General features: G+C 40.3%; 2 protein-coding genes across 2 annotated transcripts; one reads left to right on the top strand and one right to left on the bottom strand.

The window, feature by feature from the left end:
- Positions 1–156: 156 nt before the first annotated feature.
- zcchc10 (zinc finger, CCHC domain containing 10) lies at positions 157–4364 on the bottom strand. Its single transcript, XM_079566530.1, has 4 exons — positions 4305–4364; positions 2019–2180; positions 1854–1895; positions 157–1249 (listed from the first exon to the last, which is right to left on the bottom strand). The coding sequence occupies exons 1-4, from the start codon at positions 4343–4345 to the stop codon at positions 1036–1038; spliced, it is 459 nt and encodes a 152-aa protein (XP_079422656.1). The 5' UTR covers positions 4346–4364; the 3' UTR covers positions 157–1035.
- A 550-nt stretch (positions 4365–4914) lies between these two features.
- LOC306970107 (heat shock 70 kDa protein 4-like) lies at positions 4915–22488 on the top strand. The gene is made up of 19 exons (XM_079565956.1): positions 4915–5224; positions 6518–6575; positions 6662–6802; positions 7591–7713; positions 9688–9787; positions 10168–10301; positions 11082–11326; positions 14285–14361; positions 15739–15890; positions 15981–16087; positions 16221–16354; positions 16423–16607; positions 18231–18311; positions 19005–19157; positions 19408–19533; positions 19902–20009; positions 20085–20204; positions 20269–20430; positions 21642–22488. The coding sequence occupies exons 1-19, from the start codon at positions 5118–5120 to the stop codon at positions 21831–21833; spliced, it is 2505 nt and encodes an 834-aa protein (XP_079422082.1). The 5' UTR covers positions 4915–5117; the 3' UTR covers positions 21834–22488.
- The last annotated feature ends 882 nt before the right edge of the window (positions 22489–23370 follow it).

Raw genomic sequence — 23370 nt, 5'->3', positions numbered from 1 at the left:
GGTAATTTATTGTATTCAAACTTATTCTTGTATCAGTAAAGGTGTACATCGATAGCATGTTGAGTTACTTAGATAAAGAAAATGATTTAAACCAGTAATAAAAAAAGAAATTTATTTTACAATTTGCCAGGCACATTTCTTGCCAAGTCTCAAAATAAGAAGAACTTGCGTTTTTGAACAACCTCACATTGATCTCCAACAGTACAGTGTATTGTTATGCTAAAAAATATATACTTCAGTAGAAAAGCTTGCATCTTAACATTTTTAGAATGAATACTGTCAATAGAAGATTAAACTGGTTCCCTATCACAATACATTGACAACACCAAAATTATTTAAGTATATGCTCAATATTTAATGGCAACCGTACACAGCATTTACAGCCATTCATGGACCCAGGAGGCATGGGACAACTACTGGTGTACCACTGAGCAAGACCACAGTGGAATTAGGAATGAGTATATCTGAAGTACAGATTATAGTAGATGTTTTAAAGATAAAGGCAACAGCCAGACTAATGTCTGGTTATATACAATGGTGTAATAAATTATGTAGCCTACACTGCAAGAGGTTGGAGGCCATACAAACAAGGATAATTATGGATGTTTTGAAAGAGGAGATGAAGTTAGAGAGAGGAATGGGCAGAGGATGGTTAGATGGTGACAAGAGATTCATTGTGTTGAAGACTACACAATAGCTACATCTACATGATGTATATAATTATAGTTGGCCGTTGTCCAATTTATGGTACCACCAGCAGTACTAAATATCACCTGTACGCCTAAATAAGCAGGGGAAGCTCTCACTGTTAACATGTTTATGTCAAAATCTCCATTGAAAGGAAACAAATGCATTTTGCAAGGAGAAGCACTATTACAAAATATATATATACAAATGTTAAACCTGATTACAAGTTGTTACATGTTGTGCAACAGTAGAGAGAATTTGAACTTTGTACCAGTTTAATGAGAAAATTCGTTTCAAGCTAAAAACAATGGCCAACCTAGGATACATTATCAGTGGAATTTCTCCATTTTATTTCTTTTTCTTCTTCTTCTTTGGTGGGCCCTGGTCTGAGTCGCTGCTGCTCTCAGAGTCGGAGCTCTCTGATGATGAAGAAGAGTCGGATGAAGAAGACGATGAAGAGTCGGTGTCGCTGCTGTCAGACGAGGAGCTGGAGGAGTCAGTGCTGTCTGAGGACGAGTCACTGCTCTCAGAATCACTACTGCTGTCGCTCGAGTCTTTAGCCCTGAGGTAAAACGCACACAAGACGAACCAGTTTAACATCAGGCCGCCTTGTTTGGCCGACAAATTATTGACCCCGCAAGGTTTTGGAGATAGTCATGGAAATAGAGTAGGTGTTCCTTTCTCAGAAAATGTAATATCCTGGTCTTCTCTCTGTAATTGCTCATATTTTCCCTGCAGCATTTTAAATCAAAAAGGAAAATAAATAAAAGTTGTAAAAGCCATATTGCCAATCATAAACAAAAATAATATCACTATATTGAGCCCAGACAATAACTTGAGAATACCCATTGTCACCAGGCTAAAATAAATGGCTTTATATTGAACACAAAAAAAAGAAACATTGCGCCATCATGTGGCCGCCATTTGTCATGGGCATTTATCATCTAAACGTTGTAATAAAGGTTTTAAAATCAATGATGAAAATATAATCTAGTTTCAAATAATAATCTTAGGGCAGTGAAAAATTATGTGTAGATTAAAAATGAAATCTAGGGATGAACAGACACTCAACAAGAATAACAACATATACATACACATGCACAAGTAAAAAAACAAACAAAGGAAATTCTGAACATAATTTGAATAATCAGGGGCACAGAACTCACTTCTTTTTAGATTTCTTCTCAGTAGAGTCGTCTGTCCCTGGTCTGAGGAAGAAATACTGGATTTAGTCATCATAAATCAGTTGGGAGTTAATCTTATAACAGTCCTAGGAAACCCCTCTAGAGGGCACCACAAACATAACTTATTTATTTGTGTTGTCCATTTACCCAGTGATGGCAGGAGGTTTGTTTTCAATCTCTTTCAGTTTCTTCTTCATCTCCACTGTCCTTGAGGGTCTGTGGACGTACTTCCTCTTCCCTGTGCATTCGTATGTCCAGTGTCCCATCTCCAGACATTTCTGACACCTCACATGCTGCTTGTTCGCCTCTCTGTAAAGACACACAATGTATATGGATACAACAACTAATATTCCATCTTCTGTTCACTTTTATGTGTATAACGAAGGCAGATTCATCATTTATATTATACAATCATGCAAAACAACTACATTAACTTATATATTTTTGGATTATATTGTTGCACCTTGCCAGCAATACAAAATATGATCCTAATGACCAGTTAAGACACAGAAAATGCTGTGAGTCCTGCTCTCAGCAAAGCTACATGGCAGGTCTTAGGAGAAGTGAGCCGCTATCGCCAAAGACACCGGTTTGTTTATTCATTTCTAAAGGTATTTTTCCAACGTTAATATTATCTTTAATAAAATACATCCCTATGTTTTATTCTACTTACTCGATGAACTGTTACATGATGTGGCTTTTAGGTACATAACACATTAAAGGAATAGGCCATATATATATATATATATATATATATATATATATATATATATATACATATATATATATATATATATACACTTATATATATATATATAAAAATATATATATATATATACACTTATATATATATACACTTATATATATATATATATACACTATATTGTAAGGTGTAGTAATACCAGGAGTAGTTTAGCATCCACACAGTAAAGTGAAGATTACTGCGCGGATTTCGAGCTACTCCTGGTATTATTACGCCTTACAATATAGTTCCCCCTTTTATCCGCTTAGAAAATCCACATTGTTTAATTTTGTGTAATTATACTTTGTAGTGTAACACTTCATGTAACCATATTTAAATAGGGAAAACGTGGAAGAGCTTGGTAGCTTCTATCTTGACCTGTTTTGGAGCTATAGTGGAGAGAGGGAGAGGCTAAATGCTAACGCCGTCTGCGCTGTGTTTACGTGACTGAAGGCAAGGGGGAAGATCAGACAGGTCCTAAAGAACTCGTCAAAGCTAAGGTAAGAACATATCTCAGTGGCTATTCCTTTAACCTAGTCCCTGGTTTGACATTTTTTATATCATGACTGATCCTTGGAAGTTTCTGTTGCAGTGTAATATCACACCAATAAGAAATCAGTGAGAAAGAGTTCTACATAAACTCTCTCATGTTCCTCATAAAATGTCCACTTAAAGGGACACTGTGTAACATTTTGGACTATACTGTTGCCATTAGTAAAAACATGCTCCCAATGACCAGCTTCACACAGAAAATGCTATTTTATTTTATTTAATCAAAGAATGGATTTGGATGAGAATTTCAATCTCCAATTCTACTGACTTTAGTCACATCTCCATGGAGACGAGCAGGAGACGTACCCTCTCCCGATAAAGTTACAGTCATGTCTTAGCAAAGCTGAGCCGCTCACAGTAAAAGCTCATTTCTGAGATTTTTTCAATGATGAAAATATCTGTCATAAAATAAATGCTTGTATTTCAACTTTATTTATTGGGTAAAATTCTACGTGGTGTAGCTTTAACTGATGTAAAACTGTAATCATAACACTAACTACAAAGTAAATAATAATTAGAAGACATAATAAAAACATGGCATATGCACTTTAATAAAGAATAACACATTACATACAACATCTCAGTTGAGAGCTGTGCATTCTACATCATTTTGTACAGACTTTAGATTCCAGTACAAATAAATAGCATAAGATACCTTTAAACATGCAGTAGTAACTACAAACACTAATAATATAGGTAGCAAATTGTACAAGTCAATTATAGATGAAAAGAGTGAAGAAGAGATGTCTGAATTACTGAATTAAAAGACGAACAAAGTGATGTCAGGGAAAGTTTTGAAATGGTTGTGTGCAGTAGGCCTATACACGTTTAATTAAGGGTAAATATCAATATTGTAGCGTCTTGTCGCAGTTATCTGTTTATTGTAGTTTCTCATGTGAACATGAAAAGTCATTTGATTGTATTGGGTGTATTAAAATGCAGCTTTGAAGCAGAGTGGACAATACGCCGATTCTCTTTCGTTTGTTTAGCTCCCAGGCGGCTCTTGCTCATCTCAATAAATTGTTCGGAGGCTATATTTAGTCGCATGTAAAACCAAACCATAAAAGCAGATCTTGTTAAGTGCCTTAGATTCCGCTAAAACGTCTGAATTCACGCCTTTTTAATAAAGTTTTACTCACGCTTGTCTCCTGGCTATTATCCTGTGCATGGGAGTCGCCATCTTGCGGTTTACTTTTACTTCTTCGTGGGATTAGATGTACTCGCGGAGACAGGGAAAGGCACAGCGACACCTATCGAGGTGGAAGCAAAGAAGCAAGCTGGGTACAATCTTTAGCAAAATCTTAAATATAATTGTGTTAACTATGTTGAAGCAAAAAAATTGTGTTTAATGTGTCATGTGCACTTTAAACTGTGTACGATAATTTCAACACTCAAATAATAAAGTGTGCAAAACCTGCTTCACTCTCCTCCCAGCCGATGAGTCAAGTCGAATTAGTGATGAACGTTTTGTTTTCCACTGATAACCCACGATATTAGTATACGATAAGATAGAACTTTATTGATCTCAAAATGGAGAAATTCTCTTGTTGCCACAGCACTCAAGAGACAGTCTATGTGTGGAACTAACAGTGTATCAAGATTTTTTTTTATGATTAGTATTTTTTTTTTTTCATTATGCATGAAATGTATGAAAGAATGTCCAGAAACGTGTGGAATCGTCCGCAGTTTTGTGTGGAAAGATCCAGAGAGCTCTAGAACCCGAAATCTCGCGGTATTTGAGCGAGATCTTAGAGAGCCGTCTGTAACTAACAGCGCTGTATCTGCGGCTCCAGCAGAGACACCGGCTACAGAGTGGATTATGAAGCAAGCAACCCGATTTAACGCAGCAACACCGAATTAGACACTTTCACTCAACTTTTGCTTTCTTCTTTCCACCCTGTCTTGACACTTTGTTTCCTTAGCGTAGATAGAAAGGGGGTTATCTGAAGAAAATGTCCGTGGTGGGATTTGATTTAGGTTTTCAAAGCTGCTATGTGGCGGTTGCCCGAGCTGGGGGGATTGAGACGATCGCCAATGAGTACAGCGACAGATGTACACCGTGAGTACACATTTGCTTTCATATTCTTAACATTATTATTATTTTTACTTCATTGCCATCATCCATTCATTCAGAAGACGGGGACACTCCTTTTCAGCCTTGACTACATTGTTGCCTCACCGCTGTCACGGCAGTGGGCTACACGTGATTATCTTTACAACCGTTTTGCACTACGTAACATCCATCTTTTATTCGTCTTAATGTTTTAAAAGTGTTCAGTCTGCCTCTTGCAACAAAGCATGTATTTCCTCAGACGTCTGGACAGAGTTGGCCTTAAAAGCTATTGCAGTTTTATTACTAGTAGTTACTGCGCGTTGGGTCTCACACGCTGTCTTTAAATGCCATGTTTGCACGGGCGGGCGGAGTTTATTATCCGTCAGACGCACCGAGTGCATTTGCAGAAGCCCCCGCCCGACCGGTGTGTCCCGGAATAGAAAATGTGCGTCTGTACGTTCTGCTCAATGACGACAGCAGCCAATCGCTCTTTGGAAGATTCTAGCAATTTTTCTTCCCCGTGCGCCTTTAAGAGTTAAACGCTGAACAGTTATCTATAAATAACTTTTTTAACACGAGGTTATGTGATTGAACACGTTGTTTTCCCCTAGACTTTAACACATAAATAAACATCAAAACAAATACCTCACAAGTGAATTGCAATAAACATGTATGGAGTGAATACACTAATGAAATAAGGGAAATGTCTTGTAAACTTACAGTAAATCATGAATTATTTGCCTGGTATCTTTTCATCTGGTTTGGCTGCATCACAACCTCCAAAGCACATAGTGTCCAGAGATGCAATGTCATTTGGTTGCACTTCATATATGGACAGAACACAAGAAATATAGGCTCTCCTTTGCATTTATAACTCAACAATAAAATGCTGTTTCGATTATCATGCCACAACAGGTGATATCATGTAATACATTTGTTATCTTTATGGCTGCGATCTGCTTGCTGAATACTATATAAAGCTATGGAGATTATCCGTTGATGCCCCTTTCTCTTCTTTTTTAACACAGTGCCTGTTTGGGATGGCATCTGTGTTTGATGACGGTTTGATGAGGTGGACATGTGTGGGCTCTGTTGACAGAGGAGGCTGACTAATTACATTATGCCTCGCTTTTTAAGGCTTACAACTAATAAATGCATCCTACCTGTGCCCACGTACCTACTACCTATACGTTTTAAAGAGTTTATTTTTTTTCCATCTCTCAAGAAAAGGGTTTTGTTGAGTCCCACATGACAAAGTTATGCAGTTGTTTATGGATACTAATGAACACTTCCTTTTAGGTCCTTTGTATCATTCGGGCCAAGAAATCGAGCCATCGGAGCTGCTGCAAAAAGCCAGGTAAAGACTAATCTTCACTACAACGGAAAGCTCTATTTGAAGAATAAATTCATTGTTTCTTTGATGACTATTTTATTCAAATCCAGGTGGTGACCAACTGTAAGAACACTGTCCAGGGTTTCAAGCGCTTCCACGGCAGAGCATTTTCAGACCCTTATGTCCAGTCAGTAAAGTCCAACCTGGTGTACGACCTGGCACAGATGCCCAATGGAGCCACCGGCATAAAAGTAAGATTTACTTTAGATATTTCTGCCAAGGTCTTCAATGCCTTTATTAAAACCTCAATTTCAAGCTGTTATAAATTTATTGTAACCACTGATATCCACCATTTTGGGGAGAACGAGCGAACATTATCCACATTAGCTTAATCGCTAAACATGGAGTAGAGAAAAGAGTCAATCTGACTTAATACCTGCATTAATTAATCATGTCCTCCAAGCACAAGACATTTCACTTTTTTTTGTGTGGAATTCTTAAGGCGTTTTTATTGCCTTTCAATGCGATTCAGAAAAACCATTGTAGCTGAATAATGATGAAACCTGAGCAACCACAGTCCTATCTTGAGCTGTGTCTGTCCCTGAGGGAGTAATTAAAGTGCGTCCCGAGGATAAATCACAAATTGGAGCGTGTTTCTGGTGTTGCCTGCCTGATGCTCTCGGCTTCAGTAGTTTTTTTTTGTGACAATAGCTGTGTGATGCCAGTCCCTGAAATCGTTCACACTCTGTTATATCACCTGGCGAGATTATAATAGGCTTATGATGGGTAATTGTTTATCATTTTAACGTCAAATCTGAGCACCTGTACGGCTTCATGACGAGGCAAAAAGTATGCAATGTGATGACGATGTGGAAAATGTGAAATTAGTCAAATTACTTGGCTATGGCAATACATGAGTTATAATGAACAGCTCATTTAAACTTAATGAATAACAAAAGTCGCCTGTCAGTTTTTGTCATCTGTTACCGTGCACATTCAGACTAGAAACTCTGGCTAATTGTTTTCCTCTTTGTGTCAGGTGATGTACATGGAGGAGGACAGGGTGTTCAGCACTGAGCAGGTCACGGGGATGCTGCTGAACAAACTGAAGGAGACTGCTGAAAGTGCACTCAAGAAGCCAGTGGTCGACTGCGTTATCTCGGTAAGACTCAGCACCAAGCACCCCAAATCTATAAAACACATTCAGGCTATGGGCTGAGGGGGTGCTTCTTTTGCGAGTCGGGTGTAATTTACTGGGCTATTCAATTTAAAATCTAATATCTTGGCACTGAATAAGGAATGGATGCTTTGATGACACCACTATCATGGCTTGTGTCAGAAGCAAGGAGTTTAAAACAACATAGGTTAAAACAAGCCGAGTGTACACTGCACAATTTTGGCCCTCTGAGATGACAGTTCACTTGTCACCTTCACATGGAGATAAACAAACTAGCAAGCAGTGCTAGCTTCAGATAAACACATGCTGGCTGGAGCCTAAAACTTACTCTGACAAACTTTGGTCGTTACTGCAAGTCAATCTTCAAACCATCGCACAGTTATTAACCGCGGTTGCTTTTGATCAAAGTGCAAATTAATCCAATTCCACATTTCACTGTTATGTCTCCAAATCATTCTTGGGACTTCATTTACAGACAAAATGGTACCCTGTTTAACCTCTTAGAGTAGTACTAAGTAACTTGTTTACCATAATAATTTCTTTCCTTGGGGTAATGCAAGTGTCAATGGGATGATTGGGGGTCTTTCATCACCCCCTGGTGTCTTTGGCCAGAAAACCACAATTGCAGCTTTCCTGCCTCCGGGTCGGAGTCACCAATACACACTCATGGAATCATGAAGAAGAAGCTAACAGACTGGGCAACGCGAACTGCGGGCTTGCGCCACTTAAAACAGTATTAAAGCCAACTTTGAGTGAAAAAAATGATCTCCATTGAGTAAATTGGATGTACAATATCCCTCTCTCACTTTGTATTTACTCCCACGGAGTGAGTAAAGTAATGAGTAAAAAAACGTAGCATGCTACGACACCTGCAGTGGCGCTTATGGCCTCTAGGGCCATGAGTTACTTAGTACTGCTTTAACCCCCAGCTGAACCGAGCATTTTCTCCAATTTGGCTTTACCCAAATCTAAAAGCTTCTTGAAAAAACTAGCAACGAAAATGAAGATGAAAATACAGCCAATATGTGACAAATACATGATTTAAAAGTGATGAAAAAGCAACAAACAAGTCACAAAAGAGGGAACAAAAACGGGCCGGAAAAGTAACAATAACACAATAAAAAAGAGACAAAAAAGTCAGTGAGATTTGGGTTAAGCCAAACAAGAGAAAATGCGCTCGGCTGTTTTAAATAGCACTTGACATCTTAACAATATTTTCTATTATGTTTTATGTCTAAAAAGAATATAAGGAGAAAACTTGCCAGAGTAATTGATATTTTAACTCAAATTTCAGTGCATAAAAGTAAAAAAAACAACAATCTGAAACCTGATTTGTTCCATCCATCATGTCATTGGCTTCTTACAGTTTAATTTCCCACCGCATTGAAGCTGCCGTGTAAATAACACCCCGCCACCTGTTCCTGTGCCATTTTGCGCCCGCGCCACTTCAGATCAGACGTCTAAATGCATTACATCCTGCTTTCTCACCTTGGTTTTGGTGAAGAGTGGGCTGACGCCGGCGCATCTCTTGCTCTGTTCGATATACAGCTATTTGAATTCCCGTTTGGCCAGCATCTGTTATGTAAGGTTACTGATCACGCACGCAAATAGGCTGTGACTTCACCAGGCCAAAATTGTACACTTTGCATCAGCCCTGGAGGTGGACAAAATAATCTTACCGCTGCCTTTGGAGAAATAGGAGTCTTTTTTTTTTCCTTTTCTTTTTTGGTTAAAGCTCGGTCCTGTCAATGTTGATGAATGGCAAAAGAAAAAGTATATTTAGTATAGTATAGTAGTTTTGTATATTTAGTTTCTAATATAAAAAAAAATGGAGACCAACCAATACCAGATTTCCCAGTCCAGCCTTAAACTGACCGGTGCTGAAACAGAAGCACGAATAGAAAACATGAATGGGGAATAAAAAAGCATTGAATTTGTTGTCTTGTTGACGCTTTTCAGGTTCCCAGTTACTTCACAGATGCCGAGAGGAGGTCTGTCGTAGACGCCGCTCAGATCGCCGGCCTCAACTGCCTTCGGCTCATGAACGAGACCACAGCAGGTGAGCGGCGAACCTACTCATTTAGTTACGTTTTAAGCTCCGTAGCAATGAAAACATATCAGCACATTCTCTCCCACTTCAAGTCCATTCACATTGCAGCCCCTGTTTTGTTTGCTTTAATGTTTCGCAAGTCACGACAAACATAGTATTGCCCCCCTGAACCAGTGCAAGTGATGAATGTGTTGTCAGAATATTTTTACATACTGAAAGTTTGTAATGAATATTCAGTAACGTTCAACACACTGCCTTATTGATTACCTGTCCTACATTTAAAAAATCTTTTTTCCTGCTGTGATTTTAGGTCTGCATTATGTTTTATCCAATACACTTCACCCTCCCTAACTCGCTCTTTGACTAGCCTTTAAATGTCGCCTTTGCAGTGACTCTGGCGTACGGCATCTACAAGCAGGACCTCCCGGCGCCGGAGGAGAAGCCGAGGATCGTCGTGTTCGTCGACCTGGGCCACTCGGGTTACCAGGTGTCAGTTTGTGCCTTCAACAAGGGAAAACTCAAGGTGCGTCATGAATAATTTGTGCCTGTTGTGAAAAGACGGAGCTGTTTGGGCAGGCTGACACTGTACCCTGCGACAAGCACTGACTCAGCGCGCCTCGACTGTGGGCACACAGACAGATGATGATAATGTGCTGGACTTTACTGCGCAGGAGAGAAAGAAAGAAAGACACATTACGCATTCTCGTTGAGGATCAAGCAGTAAAGTAGTGGAGCATGTCATAAATGAGCTAATTCAATGTGTTCAACATGTATGTGCATGTTGTACAGTCTATGGCAAAATGCCTTTTTATGAATGAATTAACGTATTGTGTTGTGAGTTTACGTTGATATCTTGATGCATTGACACTAATCTGTTCAACATTTTGGATTCCTGTTTAATTTTTACAGGTATTATCTTGTTTATGAATGTTGGCTAGAAAGTAAGGCAGATGAATTGGTTGAGGTTTGTTTGAAGTTTTGCAAGTTTATTTTCATAGAGGCGCAATAATTAGTTTAGTTGTTCATATGTCAGTGCAATGGTACAAAACAGAAATGGATGAAAAATAAAAGATAATAAAACTATTGTGGTACGCCATAAATAAATAAATAATAATAATAATGAAAAAATATATAAAAAATACATACATTAATAATAATAATAATAATAATAATAATAATAATAATAATAATAATAATAATAAAATATGCAAAATGTACAAGTAGAAAACAAGCAGCGTTAGCACCTGAACCTTAATGACGGCTTTTTCATCCATACACGTTGCTATTGCTCTCTCTCTCTCAGATTCTGGCCACGGCGTTCGACTCGGACCTGGGCGGCAAGGACTTTGACGACATCCTGGTGAAGCACTTCTGCGAGGAGTTCAGACAGAAGTACAAGCTGGACGTGAAGTCCAGGCCGCGAGCGCTGGTGCGTTTGTACCAGGAGTGCGAGAAGCTCAAGAAACTGATGAGCGCCAACTCCTCCGACCTCCCGCTCAACATCGAGTGCTTCATGAACGACATCGACGTTTCTGGCAAACTCAACAGGTGAGATGATGGTTCTGATGTTGTACCTTCATGAAAAACAGGTGGACAAGTGTGACCTGAATTTGGAAATCAGTGCAAAATAGCCGTAGCCACTAAACATTCTCACTTCTTTGACAATAAAGATGATTTGTTTCCAAAAAAAAATTCTACAAGATAACTTCTTCATTTAAAAGTAAAATACACACAGAGGGAGGAAAAAGTATCTTATGTGGTCTAATCTTAAAGGGGGGGTATTATGCAAAATCGACTTTTTCAAGCTTTACATCATGTTATTATGTCATTCCCTCATTAAAAACATGCCTGAAGTGTTGCCTTGGCACATTCACGTATATTTTTGAGTAATCTGTAAAAACTCTGATGGCGGCCATTTTAGGGATAGGTTTGCCTGAGTCCTCCTAGGAACGCCCCCACCTCCTGGAGACGCCTCCGAGCTTTCGTCACCAGCCGAGTAACCAACCACTGCTCCTCAGCAGAACCCCCTCCCCACTGATGCCACAGACAGCGTGTGGAGGGGGCGTGTCGGAAAGGGTCAGAGGTTCTTAAAGAGACAGAGGCCAATTTCAAGACATTCACTACAGCCATTTTGAGAGAGCAATTTTATACAAGGCAGTTATTCGAATTTACTGCATTTACAGACCAACAGAAGGTTTGGTCATCATTGTAGTGTGATATAGACTGGTGCTATGTGATTGAAAAAAAGCATAATACCCCCTCTTTAATCAAAATCATCATAATGAGTAAACTATTATTACAATGCTTAAAGGGGGGGTATTATGCAAAATCGACTTTTTCAAGCTTTACATCATGTTATTAAGTCATTCCCTCATTAAAAACATGCCTGAAGTGTTGCCTTAGCACATTCACGTATTTTCGAGTAATCTGTAAAAACTCCGATGGCAGCCATTTTAGGGATAAAACGCCTGATTCCTTCAGGAAACGCCCTCGACCTCCAGGATACGCCTCCAACCTTTCGTCACCAGCCGAGTAACCAACCACTGCTCCTCAGCAGAACCCCCTCCCCGCAGTGTCTAGCCCTAAGATGTAAACAGAGTCATCATGGAGGATTAGCTTCATGTGTTGTGAACCGGAGCCACAGCAGACTTTTACAAAGACACACATCAGTGTTTCTGTTACCGAAACACCCAGGATTAAAACCGGTGACAAGAACACTTATTTCAGTGTCTGGTTCTGCGCTGGGCCTTGATGATGCACAGAGCCTCCGGAGAAAGCTAATGCTAAGCTAAACCTCGAGTCATCACGTGAAAACGAGAAATATGCACACATAAAGTCAATAAAACCACCACACACATAAAGAACCGTTTAACAATGATCACACACGGAGCCTGGCTTGTTGATTTGGAAGTTTATTGCTCACATTTCATCTACAATGGGTCATAGCCGAGTGGTTTTCTCCCGGAGCTAACAAGCTAGCCGCGACAAGCTAACGGGAAAATTCACTGAATACAAGCAGCATATTATACATTGAAAACGTCACTAAAACAGGCAACTGCTTGAAGCAGCCTTTATGATGATGACACACGGAGCCTGGCTTGTTGATTGTGTAGTTTATTGCTCACATTTCATCTACAGTGAGTCGTAGCCGAGTGGTTTCTCCCGGAGCTAAGGCACTATTAGCCGCGACAAGCTAACAACCTTCACCTTCACAACATTCATTGAAAACAGGCAGCATATTATGCACAAATAACGTCAATAAAGCAGGCAACTACTCGAAGCAGCCTTTACGATGATCACACAATGAGCCTGGCTTTACACATTTGTGGTTTATTGCAGACTTTTCATCAACAATGAGCTGTAGTCGATTATAACAAGCTAACGGGTAACCTCGAAAAACCATTGTCCACCTGCACAGATAATGTCCGTCTTTGAATCGTATGGGCTCCTGCAGATCCTGGTGTCGTCCATGGGGGTATAGTTAGAGATCCATAGGGCATGGCAGATGCAAAGAGAGAGCCTCCAAACAGCAGTTATTTTTCAGGCAAGAGCCCCTTCCAAGCGTCCGGTGTGGAAGGTTTGTCTCCAAATAATATCCTGTGTGGCCATTGTTCACAAAGTGATAAACAGTAGCTCCTTTCCAACAATAAAAAGTAAAATGTACCGATCGTAGTTTCAATACAGTTGAGACAACGAGCGTAGTGTTGTGATGCCACAGACAGCGCGTGGAGGGGGCGTGTCGGAAAGGGTCAGAGGTTCTTAAAGAGACAGAGGCCTATTTCAAGTCATTCGCTACCACCATTTTGAAAGAGCAATTTTATACAAGGCAGTTATTCTAATTCACTGCATTTACAGACCAACAGACGGTCTCGTCATCATTGTAGTGTGATATAGACTGGTGCTATGTGGCTGAAAAAAGCATAATACCCCCTCTTTAAACTAATACCACCAAAACAGTTACATGTCATTCTATTTTTATTGGACAGTGTGGAAAAAGAAAGTGAACCCAGGAATCTGGCTGAACTGAAACAATTTTGTGAAGGAGAATGGTCCAAGATTCATCCTGATTGTTTTGCACGTCTAATCTGAAGCTGCAGGAACGCAGTTATTGCTGAGACTTTCCGGCTGTTGTGAATGTCTTAGGTCCTTCGGCAAAATATCTTGATAAACTTATGAATTCATTTTTCCCTTTTAATGATAGCAAGTTGTCCAGAAATTCCAAAGCGTTCACATACATTTTCCTCCCACTGTATCTTGTTTGTTCAATTAGTATCAGTTTAATCAGAATCTCAACTTAAACAGTCGTTCCTGGCAAACTGCAAATACCGCAATTATTTAGGTTAAGAATTAAAATGCGCGATTACAACAGACGCTCGATGCAAGACTTTAGCCGCAATTACAAGGGATCGGCTACTAGCAGCGATAATTGCAACGTGCCTATAAAAAGATGCTTGCTCACATGCAGCAGACGTGCTAATAATACGCCCTGACTGTGTTTTTTCCCAGGGGTCAGTTTGAGGAGATGTGCGCGGGGCTGCTGGCCAAAGTGGAGGGTCCCCTTCGCAGCGTCATGGAACAAACCAGTGAGTACAGAAGGCTGCTTTCATACCTCATAGGCACTCCCAAACACAGAGTGAAGACACAGTTTAGTCATGTGCTCAAACAGGCCTCCCCTCCAGACACTGGCAGCTCTCCTCGGTTTACGTTTGAATCTGTGATTAATTTGTCCAGTCTTTTTTTTCCTATTCGATATTAAACTGATGGAGTTGGTGACCCAGTTTAAATATCTCAGGGTTGTTTCGGATCCCAACCTCACATTAAAAAAAGTCACAAACACTTTGTCGCAACAGAGGCAGCAAAGTCCTCTCTCCACTGTTTGATTTTCTCCCATATTGAATGTTGTTTCACAGCATGGCCTTTTGCTCGTGCCACTGCATTTAAACCAGTTCAGCAGTCATACAAAAAATCTATGAAGGCACTTGATCAATAAACCCAGTCTGTTCAGATATGTGCTCTAATTAAGAAATATACATTATATAATTTTGAAAATCTAAAATCTTAAAATGAATTGTCTTGTTTGTAGAGTGTTACATGACTTGGCCCCGCCTCCTCTTTGGGAGTTTATTTGAAAAAAAGGAATCACGAGACCAGCACTCGATCAACAGTCCCCCCCTGACTGTGAAGTGCAGTTTTAGACCTCTGCTCATTACGGCTTGTTCCAGTTGTAACACTGACCGTTAGAGGACGCACCAGACAACTGAAAGAATGGCTTCTTTGCCAACAAAGGTGTAACCACGAAGATTAGACAAGAACATGTTTTTATTTATTTAGCAGGTACAGGTGTGTGAGTGTGAGCGGGAGGGACAAGGGGAGTGGCGTATGAAAGAAATGCACTTGAATTGGGTACGGTAGTGGTTGTCCTTGCCTGTTTTGTCTGTAAGGTCCTGCATGTTTTGTCTTCTGTGCTCTATATTTTGTATGTTCTTGTCTTAGTTTAAATGACCTTTAAAGGCCTTGTACCAGATTTTTCTCCAGTAGTGGAAGGAAATGTATGTTGTTCTTCCTGAGTCTCGGTAAAGCAGACATTTGTGGGTAAAAAAGGCTGTATCTAATTATAAAGGATTTTTATTTACATTATAGTGCAGATTGTAATAGATTTTTTACCTCTTACCTGAACCGAGCACATTTTCTCCAGTTTGGCATTACCCAAATCTAAAATCTTCTTGAAAATAGGGACAAAAACGAGGATGAGAAAGCAACATAAAAGTGACCAAAAAAAACCTACAAAAACGCGGAAAAAAAGTGAAGCCGAACTGGAGAAAATGCGCTTGGTTAAGGCGTGAGAGGTTAACTTGATTTGGCTCTTTCCATTTTGATTCTAGTTTCCTTTTCATTCAGCGTACCCAGAGGACAGGTTTTGTTCATTAGAAAGTGCCTAACGTGCGTCGTCTTTCCCTCAGAGCTGAAGAAAGAAGACATTTACGCCGTCGAAATAGTCGGCGGCGCTTCCCGAATACCCGCCATCAAAGAGCGGGTCAGTAAATTCTTCGGCAAAGAGATCAGCACCACGCTGAACGCAGACGAGGCCGTGGCCCGAGGATGCGCCCTGCAGGTGAAGCGCACGTCCCTCCAACTCGAAAACCAGGTCCAAGGGTGTGACACAAGGGTCATTTTAGTCACACACTCTGTTTCCCTTTTACAGTGCGCCATCTTATCGCCAGCGTTCAAAGTCAGAGAGTTCTCCATCACAGACGTCGTCCCCTATTCCATCTCACTGAGGTGGCATTCGGCCGCAGAGGAGGGACAGAGGTATTCTTTTGTTTTTGCTATAAAGCCAAGAAACTGTTCTCGTCTTAAGATTTGAAATGGTTGAAGTACAGTGTTGACATTTTCGCTGACTACTGATTAGATTACTTATCCATCTTCTCTCGTTTTATCCCAGCGATTGTGAGGTTTTCCCCAAGAACCACGCGGCTCCATTCTCCAAAGTCCTGACGTTCTACAGAAAAGAGCCGTTCACACTCGAAGGATACTACAACAACCCCAAAGAGCTCCTCTACCCCACCGCCGCCATCGGTAATCACACGTTCTTTCCTGTACACTATGGACCTGGCGCTGACGAGCTTTGTTCTTTGTCTGCACAGGCCAGTTCCTGATCAAAAACGTTGCGCCACAACAGTCCGGCGACAGTTCAAAGGTCAAGGTCAAGGTGCGAGTGAACATCCACGGCGTGTTCAGCGTGGCGGGGGCGTCTCTGGTGGAGGTGGTGAAATCTACGGAGGGGGAGGAGCCTATGGAGACCGATCCGACCACAGCCAAGGACGAAGAGGTATGCAGTAAATGAGTAAATAAATGGGTTGCATTCACGCCGTATTATACAATTTGAATTATGATTACATGGAGTGCCTATAATACAAAGATAGCAACCATAAAGGCAAATTCCTCCATCCCAGTTGTAGAAGAGTGTTGTGAAGTCACGTGAATGCAACTTGTAGAGCTAACCTGCTACTTTCAGCTTAGTGGGTTTAACTTTTTCTTTCACACACCCAGTTTTTCACTCCCCGCCCTTGTCAGCTCTGTGGTATTCAGATAAATTGTCCAAACAGGCCTCAGACAGCTTTAAAGAGGGTGGAAGTGTTTTCCTTTGATCGCCGGGGATTTTTCACTGCCATCTGCGCTTTCGGAACAAGCTGCTAAGCGGCGCTCATTTTGGTCTTTTCAAAATGCGCATTGTGATTGTCAATGTAGACAAGATTGTTCTGGCATTTTCAGAAGATTAGGCAAGTGGTCATTTGTGACTCGGCGTGAAGAAGCGGACTTTTAATTAAAGCTTGGTTGTTTGAAACGTTTTGTTAATTGCAAAGGAACATTTGATTTCTCTCTAAATAATTGGGTCTGTGTGCCACCTTCACCTGACCTGGCAGTTTAGTTTTGTAATAATATAAAAGGTCTTCTGGCGACTGAAGGATGCGTTGTAAATGTTTGAAACTTTCCGTGTGAGTAGAAGTGCTGCTGATCATAAAGGCTGTTTGGTTTGAATACATCATTTCAAACTTTTAGAAATAGATAATGATCCATTTGTATAATATAAGTCCATGGAAAGCTGTTTGTTATCCTCCGGTATGGCGCAGACCGTCCAGCGTTACCATGGAGACCAGCTGCGATACGTCACTTTTAATAAACAGATGTGACCATGCCTTCCCTCATTTCGTGATTTAGCTGCCGGAGGCCTGCAGTAGCTCTAATTAGGGCTTGATTGGGAACAGGTGCTTGGATTAGGAGAGTGCCCCTTGATGTTCATTACCAAACTGGTTTTAGCCATAGGATCTGGCAACCCTGCTTGTCTTGAGAGCCTAAACAAAACATATTCGGGCACATGTAGGTCATGTTTATGAAATAACCACAAAAACTAGTGATGGCAAGATGAAGCCCCATGACACATTGAAGCCTCACAGCCAATTGCGTCAAGGTGCTTTGCTCCACTACGCCATCGTGTGGACAAGAAATGTATCAATCAATCAAACAATAAAAGTTTATTTACAGCACTTTACAACAACACCACCAGGAGGACCAAAGTGCTTCACAGAAAGATAAAAACAATAAAAAGAAAAAAAAACACCAAATGATTGCAACCTGGACACAATTCAGTGTGCTCTTAGTAATAAAAGCAAGTTTGAAAATATTCGTCTTAAATCTGGATTTAAAAAGGGACAGGCCCGTGAGAATGTATAACATGCTGAGTGCTTACAATAAATGGTGGGGGCTGAAAGAGTTGTGATGTAAAATGTGCTTGTGTTGCTTTGTTTATGTCTAACCCAAATACACAAAATGTGAGGGGGAATCCATTTCATTTCATTTCACCCCTCTAGATTACTCGGCACACGCTTCGAAGCCTCGGCACATCACTAACAAAAAGCTTTTAAATACTGTTTTTTGCTTTCTCCTGTATCAGAGTAAGATGCAGGTGGACCAGGAGGAGCAGAAACAGACTGCAGACGTTGGGGAGAAGAAATCAGAGGCTGAAGAGATGGAGGTCTTTACATTTCACTATTCAACACTTACTGTAATGTCTGTATGATGCAATGATAGTTTGTTTTTGTTCAAACTGCACCAAGCACTTGATCCATAACGAACCCTCATTCATCATCATCAGTCTCTGAAGAATACAAAGCCGTGTCTGTGGCCCCATGCCTGAGCAGAATATAATTTGTGATGCGTTTGCTGGGGGGCGTCTGGAAGCGAGGGGAAAGTGGCACAGTTGGCCTGGGTCCACGTTTAAATCTCTTGATAGCAGGTTCGACTGTGATAGTGTTTCAAGCTGAGACATTTCACTCACTGTCTTTATCCTGTGACTCCAGTGTCAATAAAGTGTGTGGTTCAAACAGAAAGGGCATTGCAATTGAGATGTGTCCCGAGGCGCTAACATGTGAGTGAAGACAGAAGTTCCAAAGCCCCATGATTTTCAGAAGAAGAAAAAAAAAATCGACTTTAGGACTTGCATCTTTCATACAAAAGAAACTTTAAGTACTTTAATTGTGCTATACTATTTAGCTAAACATCTACAAATACATGCAAAGCCAAATTGTTCCTTTTAGACGCTCCTATCTTTAAAACAGTGCGTCTGGCTGTTGCCCCCTGCTGGTCATACATCTCACAACACACGCGCTACATACTAAAGTTACAGTATATTCCGCTGCAACTCAACCTTCCTGTCCCTTTTCCACAGACGGCCACGGAGGAGTCGAAGGAGGAAAAGAAGAACGAGCCGCCGCAGCCGAAAAAGGCCAAAGTCAAAACGAAGACCGTGGAGCTCCCCATCGACAACAATCTGCACTGGCAGCTGTCCACAGACGTCCTCAACGGGTTTGTGGAGAATGAGGTAATGCTCTAAAAATCGCCAGGAATGTCCAACAAGCTGCCAGAGTATGCGGCATAAGCATCAGACATGGAGGAAAAAAAAATGTTAATAAAAATCACCAGGCGGCCATAGTTCAATCCAAATGAAACTGTATGTCATTTTGTTATTGCACTCGTAACACATGTATTTGCCGAGTGCTGGCTTGTCTCTTGTAAATGTCTGCAATGTTTCCCGAACTGTGCATTGATCTGTAACTCTGCGACACCTCCAGGGAAAGATGGTCATGCAGGACAAACTGGAAAAGGAGAGAAACGACGCCAAGAATAACGTGGAAGAATATGTTTACGACATGAGAGACAAACTGCACGGAGCCCTGGAGAAATTTGTCACCGAAGCTGTGAGTGTAAAGTAAACTACGATTTCAGCTTTGGAAATATGGATGCTTCAGTGACTATGAGACCTGGATAAAGAGACCGTAGACGAGTAGCAGACACACAGAATATGCTCTATCAATGATGTGGCTTAAAACAAGTAAGACCAGTTTAAAATTTGATGCATCAAGCTAATTCAGAAAAGTAGAAAGCCACTTTTAAAGGAGAGATACAAGTTGGAGACCCCATGGCATTATAGTAATGTACTGTCATTAGTAAGCCGCTATATAAAGAGCTTGAGCTATATAAAGAGTTTTTAAAATGCATCTGTTACAATCAAATACACAGAGTTTACAAAACGGCATTTATCTTCTTGTAATCTTCCCCAATTCAGGATCGTGACACTTTCTCATTAAAACTGGAGGATACAGAAAACTGGCTTTATGAAGACGGCGAGGACCAACAGAAACAAGTTTACATCGACAAGCTGAATGAACTTAAGGTATGAAGTGATGACCTTTGACCTTTGCGTTATCCTATGTCATTTCTTGTGCACCAATAACATTGCTGTGTCTAGAAAATGGGCCAGCCGATCTGTGACCGGTACATGGAGGCGGAGGAGAGGCCGAGAGCATTCGAGGAACTTGGACGACAGATCCAGCAATACATGAAGATTGTGGAGTCTTACAAAGCAAAGGTAAGAGCGATGTTATTTTATTGATTTAAAATTGAAGTCGTAATTCCCTTTTGTCACTCGGCAGGATGAGCAGTACGACCACCTGGATGAGCTGGAGGTGACTCGGGTCGAAAAACAGGTGAACGACGCCATGACTTGGATGAACAGCAAAATGAACCAGCAGAACAATCAGAACCTCACCCTGGACCCAGTGGTGACAGTCGCAGAGATCCGAGCAAAGGCTAAGGTAACGGTCATTTGTAATCTGCAACATGACGTGATTACTCCGGTATGTAGTAACTCTTTGAAGAAATTGTACTTCCTAGAGTAGTTTTATCATACGGTACTTTTTACTTCTACTTGAGTAAAAATAATTGTTCCTTTTCACACCGAGTAAATATTTAAGTGGCAGATTTTGATCTATAAAACTGATGTAGGTCGTCTCGTTCTCCTTTTTTGTTTTTCTGTATTCTCATGCCATTTTCTTTGACTTTTCCTTGAAATATCTCACATTATTTTGTTTCACACAATTTATAATCAGTTGCTCAGTTTCTCACAGTACTCAAGTAACATTTTCTCCAAGTACTTTTTTACTCTTACTTGAGTAAATGTTTTGGCTGCTCTACCCACCTCTGATTATACCTGCACAAAGCATAATACCCCCTCTATAATGGAAATGGTTTGGTAAAACTATGAAATAACATCAAATACGGACATTTTTTTGTAGTTGTGTGTAGGCTTACATACAAGAGCTTCCTGGTCATATTTTAAAATTGTTAACTCATTTGTATCCTTCCATTGATAAGAACATGTTTGAAATATCCATCCATTTATTTAGAATTCAAAATAAACATTGTCTGCATTGAAAACAAGTAAACTACTGCTGTTTCAGGCTTAGTCTTATTCATAGTTGGTGACGTGGCAATAATATATACAGTGGGGAAAAAAAGTATTTGGTCAGTTTCACATAGACATTCTATTGGATTTTGGCCTAATACTTTTTTCCCCCCACTATATGCCATCCAATTTGTCAGTCAAATAAGCATACAATTAAAGTGATAATCTGCAAGTTTGCAAAGTGAGGAAGATGGAGTGAAATTGAAAGTAAACAATCAAATGCCTCCCCTCTTTAACCAGAAAGCCCTACTTCGTTTGCAAAGTGAAGAGAGCAGGAGCAGAATTTTCAAAAGTAAATGATCAAGCTCCTCCCCCTCCTCTTGATTGGACCTGACAGGCTGGTTTACAGGAAAAGCTCGTCTCATTGGTCAGCGCGGGAGGATACTGGACTCTGATTAGTTGCTGAGATCTGGGAAGGAGGGACTTAAAAAAATATATATATATATTATTACTTACTTTACATCAAAATGCAAGACCAGGTGGTTGATTTAGCACATTTTATAAAATTTGAAATACATTTAGACTTCCAGACCTTTAATGTCTTTTCACCTGTCTCCATAGGAGCTCCACTCAGCCTGCAACCCGGTCCTCTCCAAACCAAAGCCTAAAGTGGAGTCCCCTAAAGAGGAGAAGGCGACCACGAACGGGCCGGTGAACGGACACGACGAGCCCCAGCCCGCCGCAGACAAAGCCACGCCCACAAAGGGACAGGAGACGGCAGAAAGCAAACTTCCCGAAATGGACATTGATTAACTCTGTTCGCCACTAGCACCAGCTTTTCGGCAAGCTTCCCTGGCTTCCGCTCTCGCTGCTCCTGTCCTGGTCTTTGAAGATTGTAAAAATGGTGGCAGTAGCTTATTTTTATTTTGTAAAACATGAGAAAGCTGTACATTCATAAGCACTGTTTGTTTAAATCGGCCTAGCATCGGCATGGTTTAGTTTCCGTTATCTTCAATATTACAGAAAATATTGATATGGATTAACAGATCATAAACAAGTGTTTTTTGGGAGAAAGTTAACTTTATTTTTTCTGTGTTGCTGATGACTCCTCTGTTTTATATGATTGTTTTGTTAAGCATCTCCTTTGTGGACTGAATGACATAGGAAGTGGAACATTAAAGGAGCAATGCTAACCAGGATTGCTGAAACGTGTATATATTATTGCCGTAATCGAGGTTTGGAAATCGATACAATTGTAAACGTGGATTGTTCTAGGCCTCTATAAGACAATAGTGCTTTTTTCACTGAAATAACTATAACTGCTGCATAACAATGTATTTTGTTAAAGGAATGGGTCTCTGTTCACTTTACTTGTACTGTATGTTAAAACTAGTTGATACTTCAACTTCGTCATGCAGTATTTTGTTTTGCCATCCATTGTATTTGATGTATTTTTTCTACCTAAATAGAGTGACGGCTGGTCCAGCAATTCACCAATATGAATATAAAGGTGCTACTGTTGTTTCACCGTCACCAGAAAATAAAACTAAAAATAATCAAATTCTATTGAGTAGGCCTTTTTGAGTTTAGAGTAGAGTCCCTGTCCAGATAAACAGATTTGTTTAGCTTATCTTTATTTACCTTTATCTAGTCTCACCTACATTTCAGAATCTCTTTCATGCAAGTCCTGAGGGGATCCTACTATTGTAGCCATAAGCTTTGGGAGTTTCTTAGGCGTTTTTAGAGGCATAATACTCATGACTAAAGGCTCGTTTATGGTCCCCTTCCGTACATAAACCGATCACAATAAATATAATAAAACAATTAAAAAGTTGCATAAAATCAGAAGAAAAGACTTGAAACAAACTACTGAATTTGCTGACCTTGCTGTAAAATCGTTATGGGGCCCGAACTGATATTGCTCTTTCTCCTTTAGTTTTAAACCAGACCTCTGGAATTGACATATTTTAACAGGAAGACCTTATATGGAGTTATAAAAATATCTAACATTACCCAGGGGCCTGCCCTTTAGAGCTTTGAATGTAATCAGCATAATTTTGAAATCTATTCTAATATATGAGAGCCAGTGGAGGGACACTGGGACCACTCTTGGTGCTGTTAGAAGTACGTCTATCCCCCGTTTGATGTCACATTATTGCTTATTTACTCTTGTTTGAATCTAAATGGTATCAATTTTATGTTTCCATATTTTTTTAATTAGGCCTAGTCAATGAAATGATTGAATCTTGCATCATCAGAGATTCAATGATAACACTGCAGCTTTACTTGTGGCCGATTCGATACAAATAAGATTCCCTTCCCAATACGCTTCTTAGGTCTATTACGTCAC

This window comes from Gobius niger, assembly GCF_951799975.1.
Source record: "Gobius niger genome assembly, chromosome: 11".
Lineage (NCBI taxonomy): Eukaryota > Metazoa > Chordata > Actinopteri > Gobiiformes > Gobiidae > Gobius > Gobius niger.
This window is presented reverse-complemented; position numbering and strand designations above follow the sequence as displayed.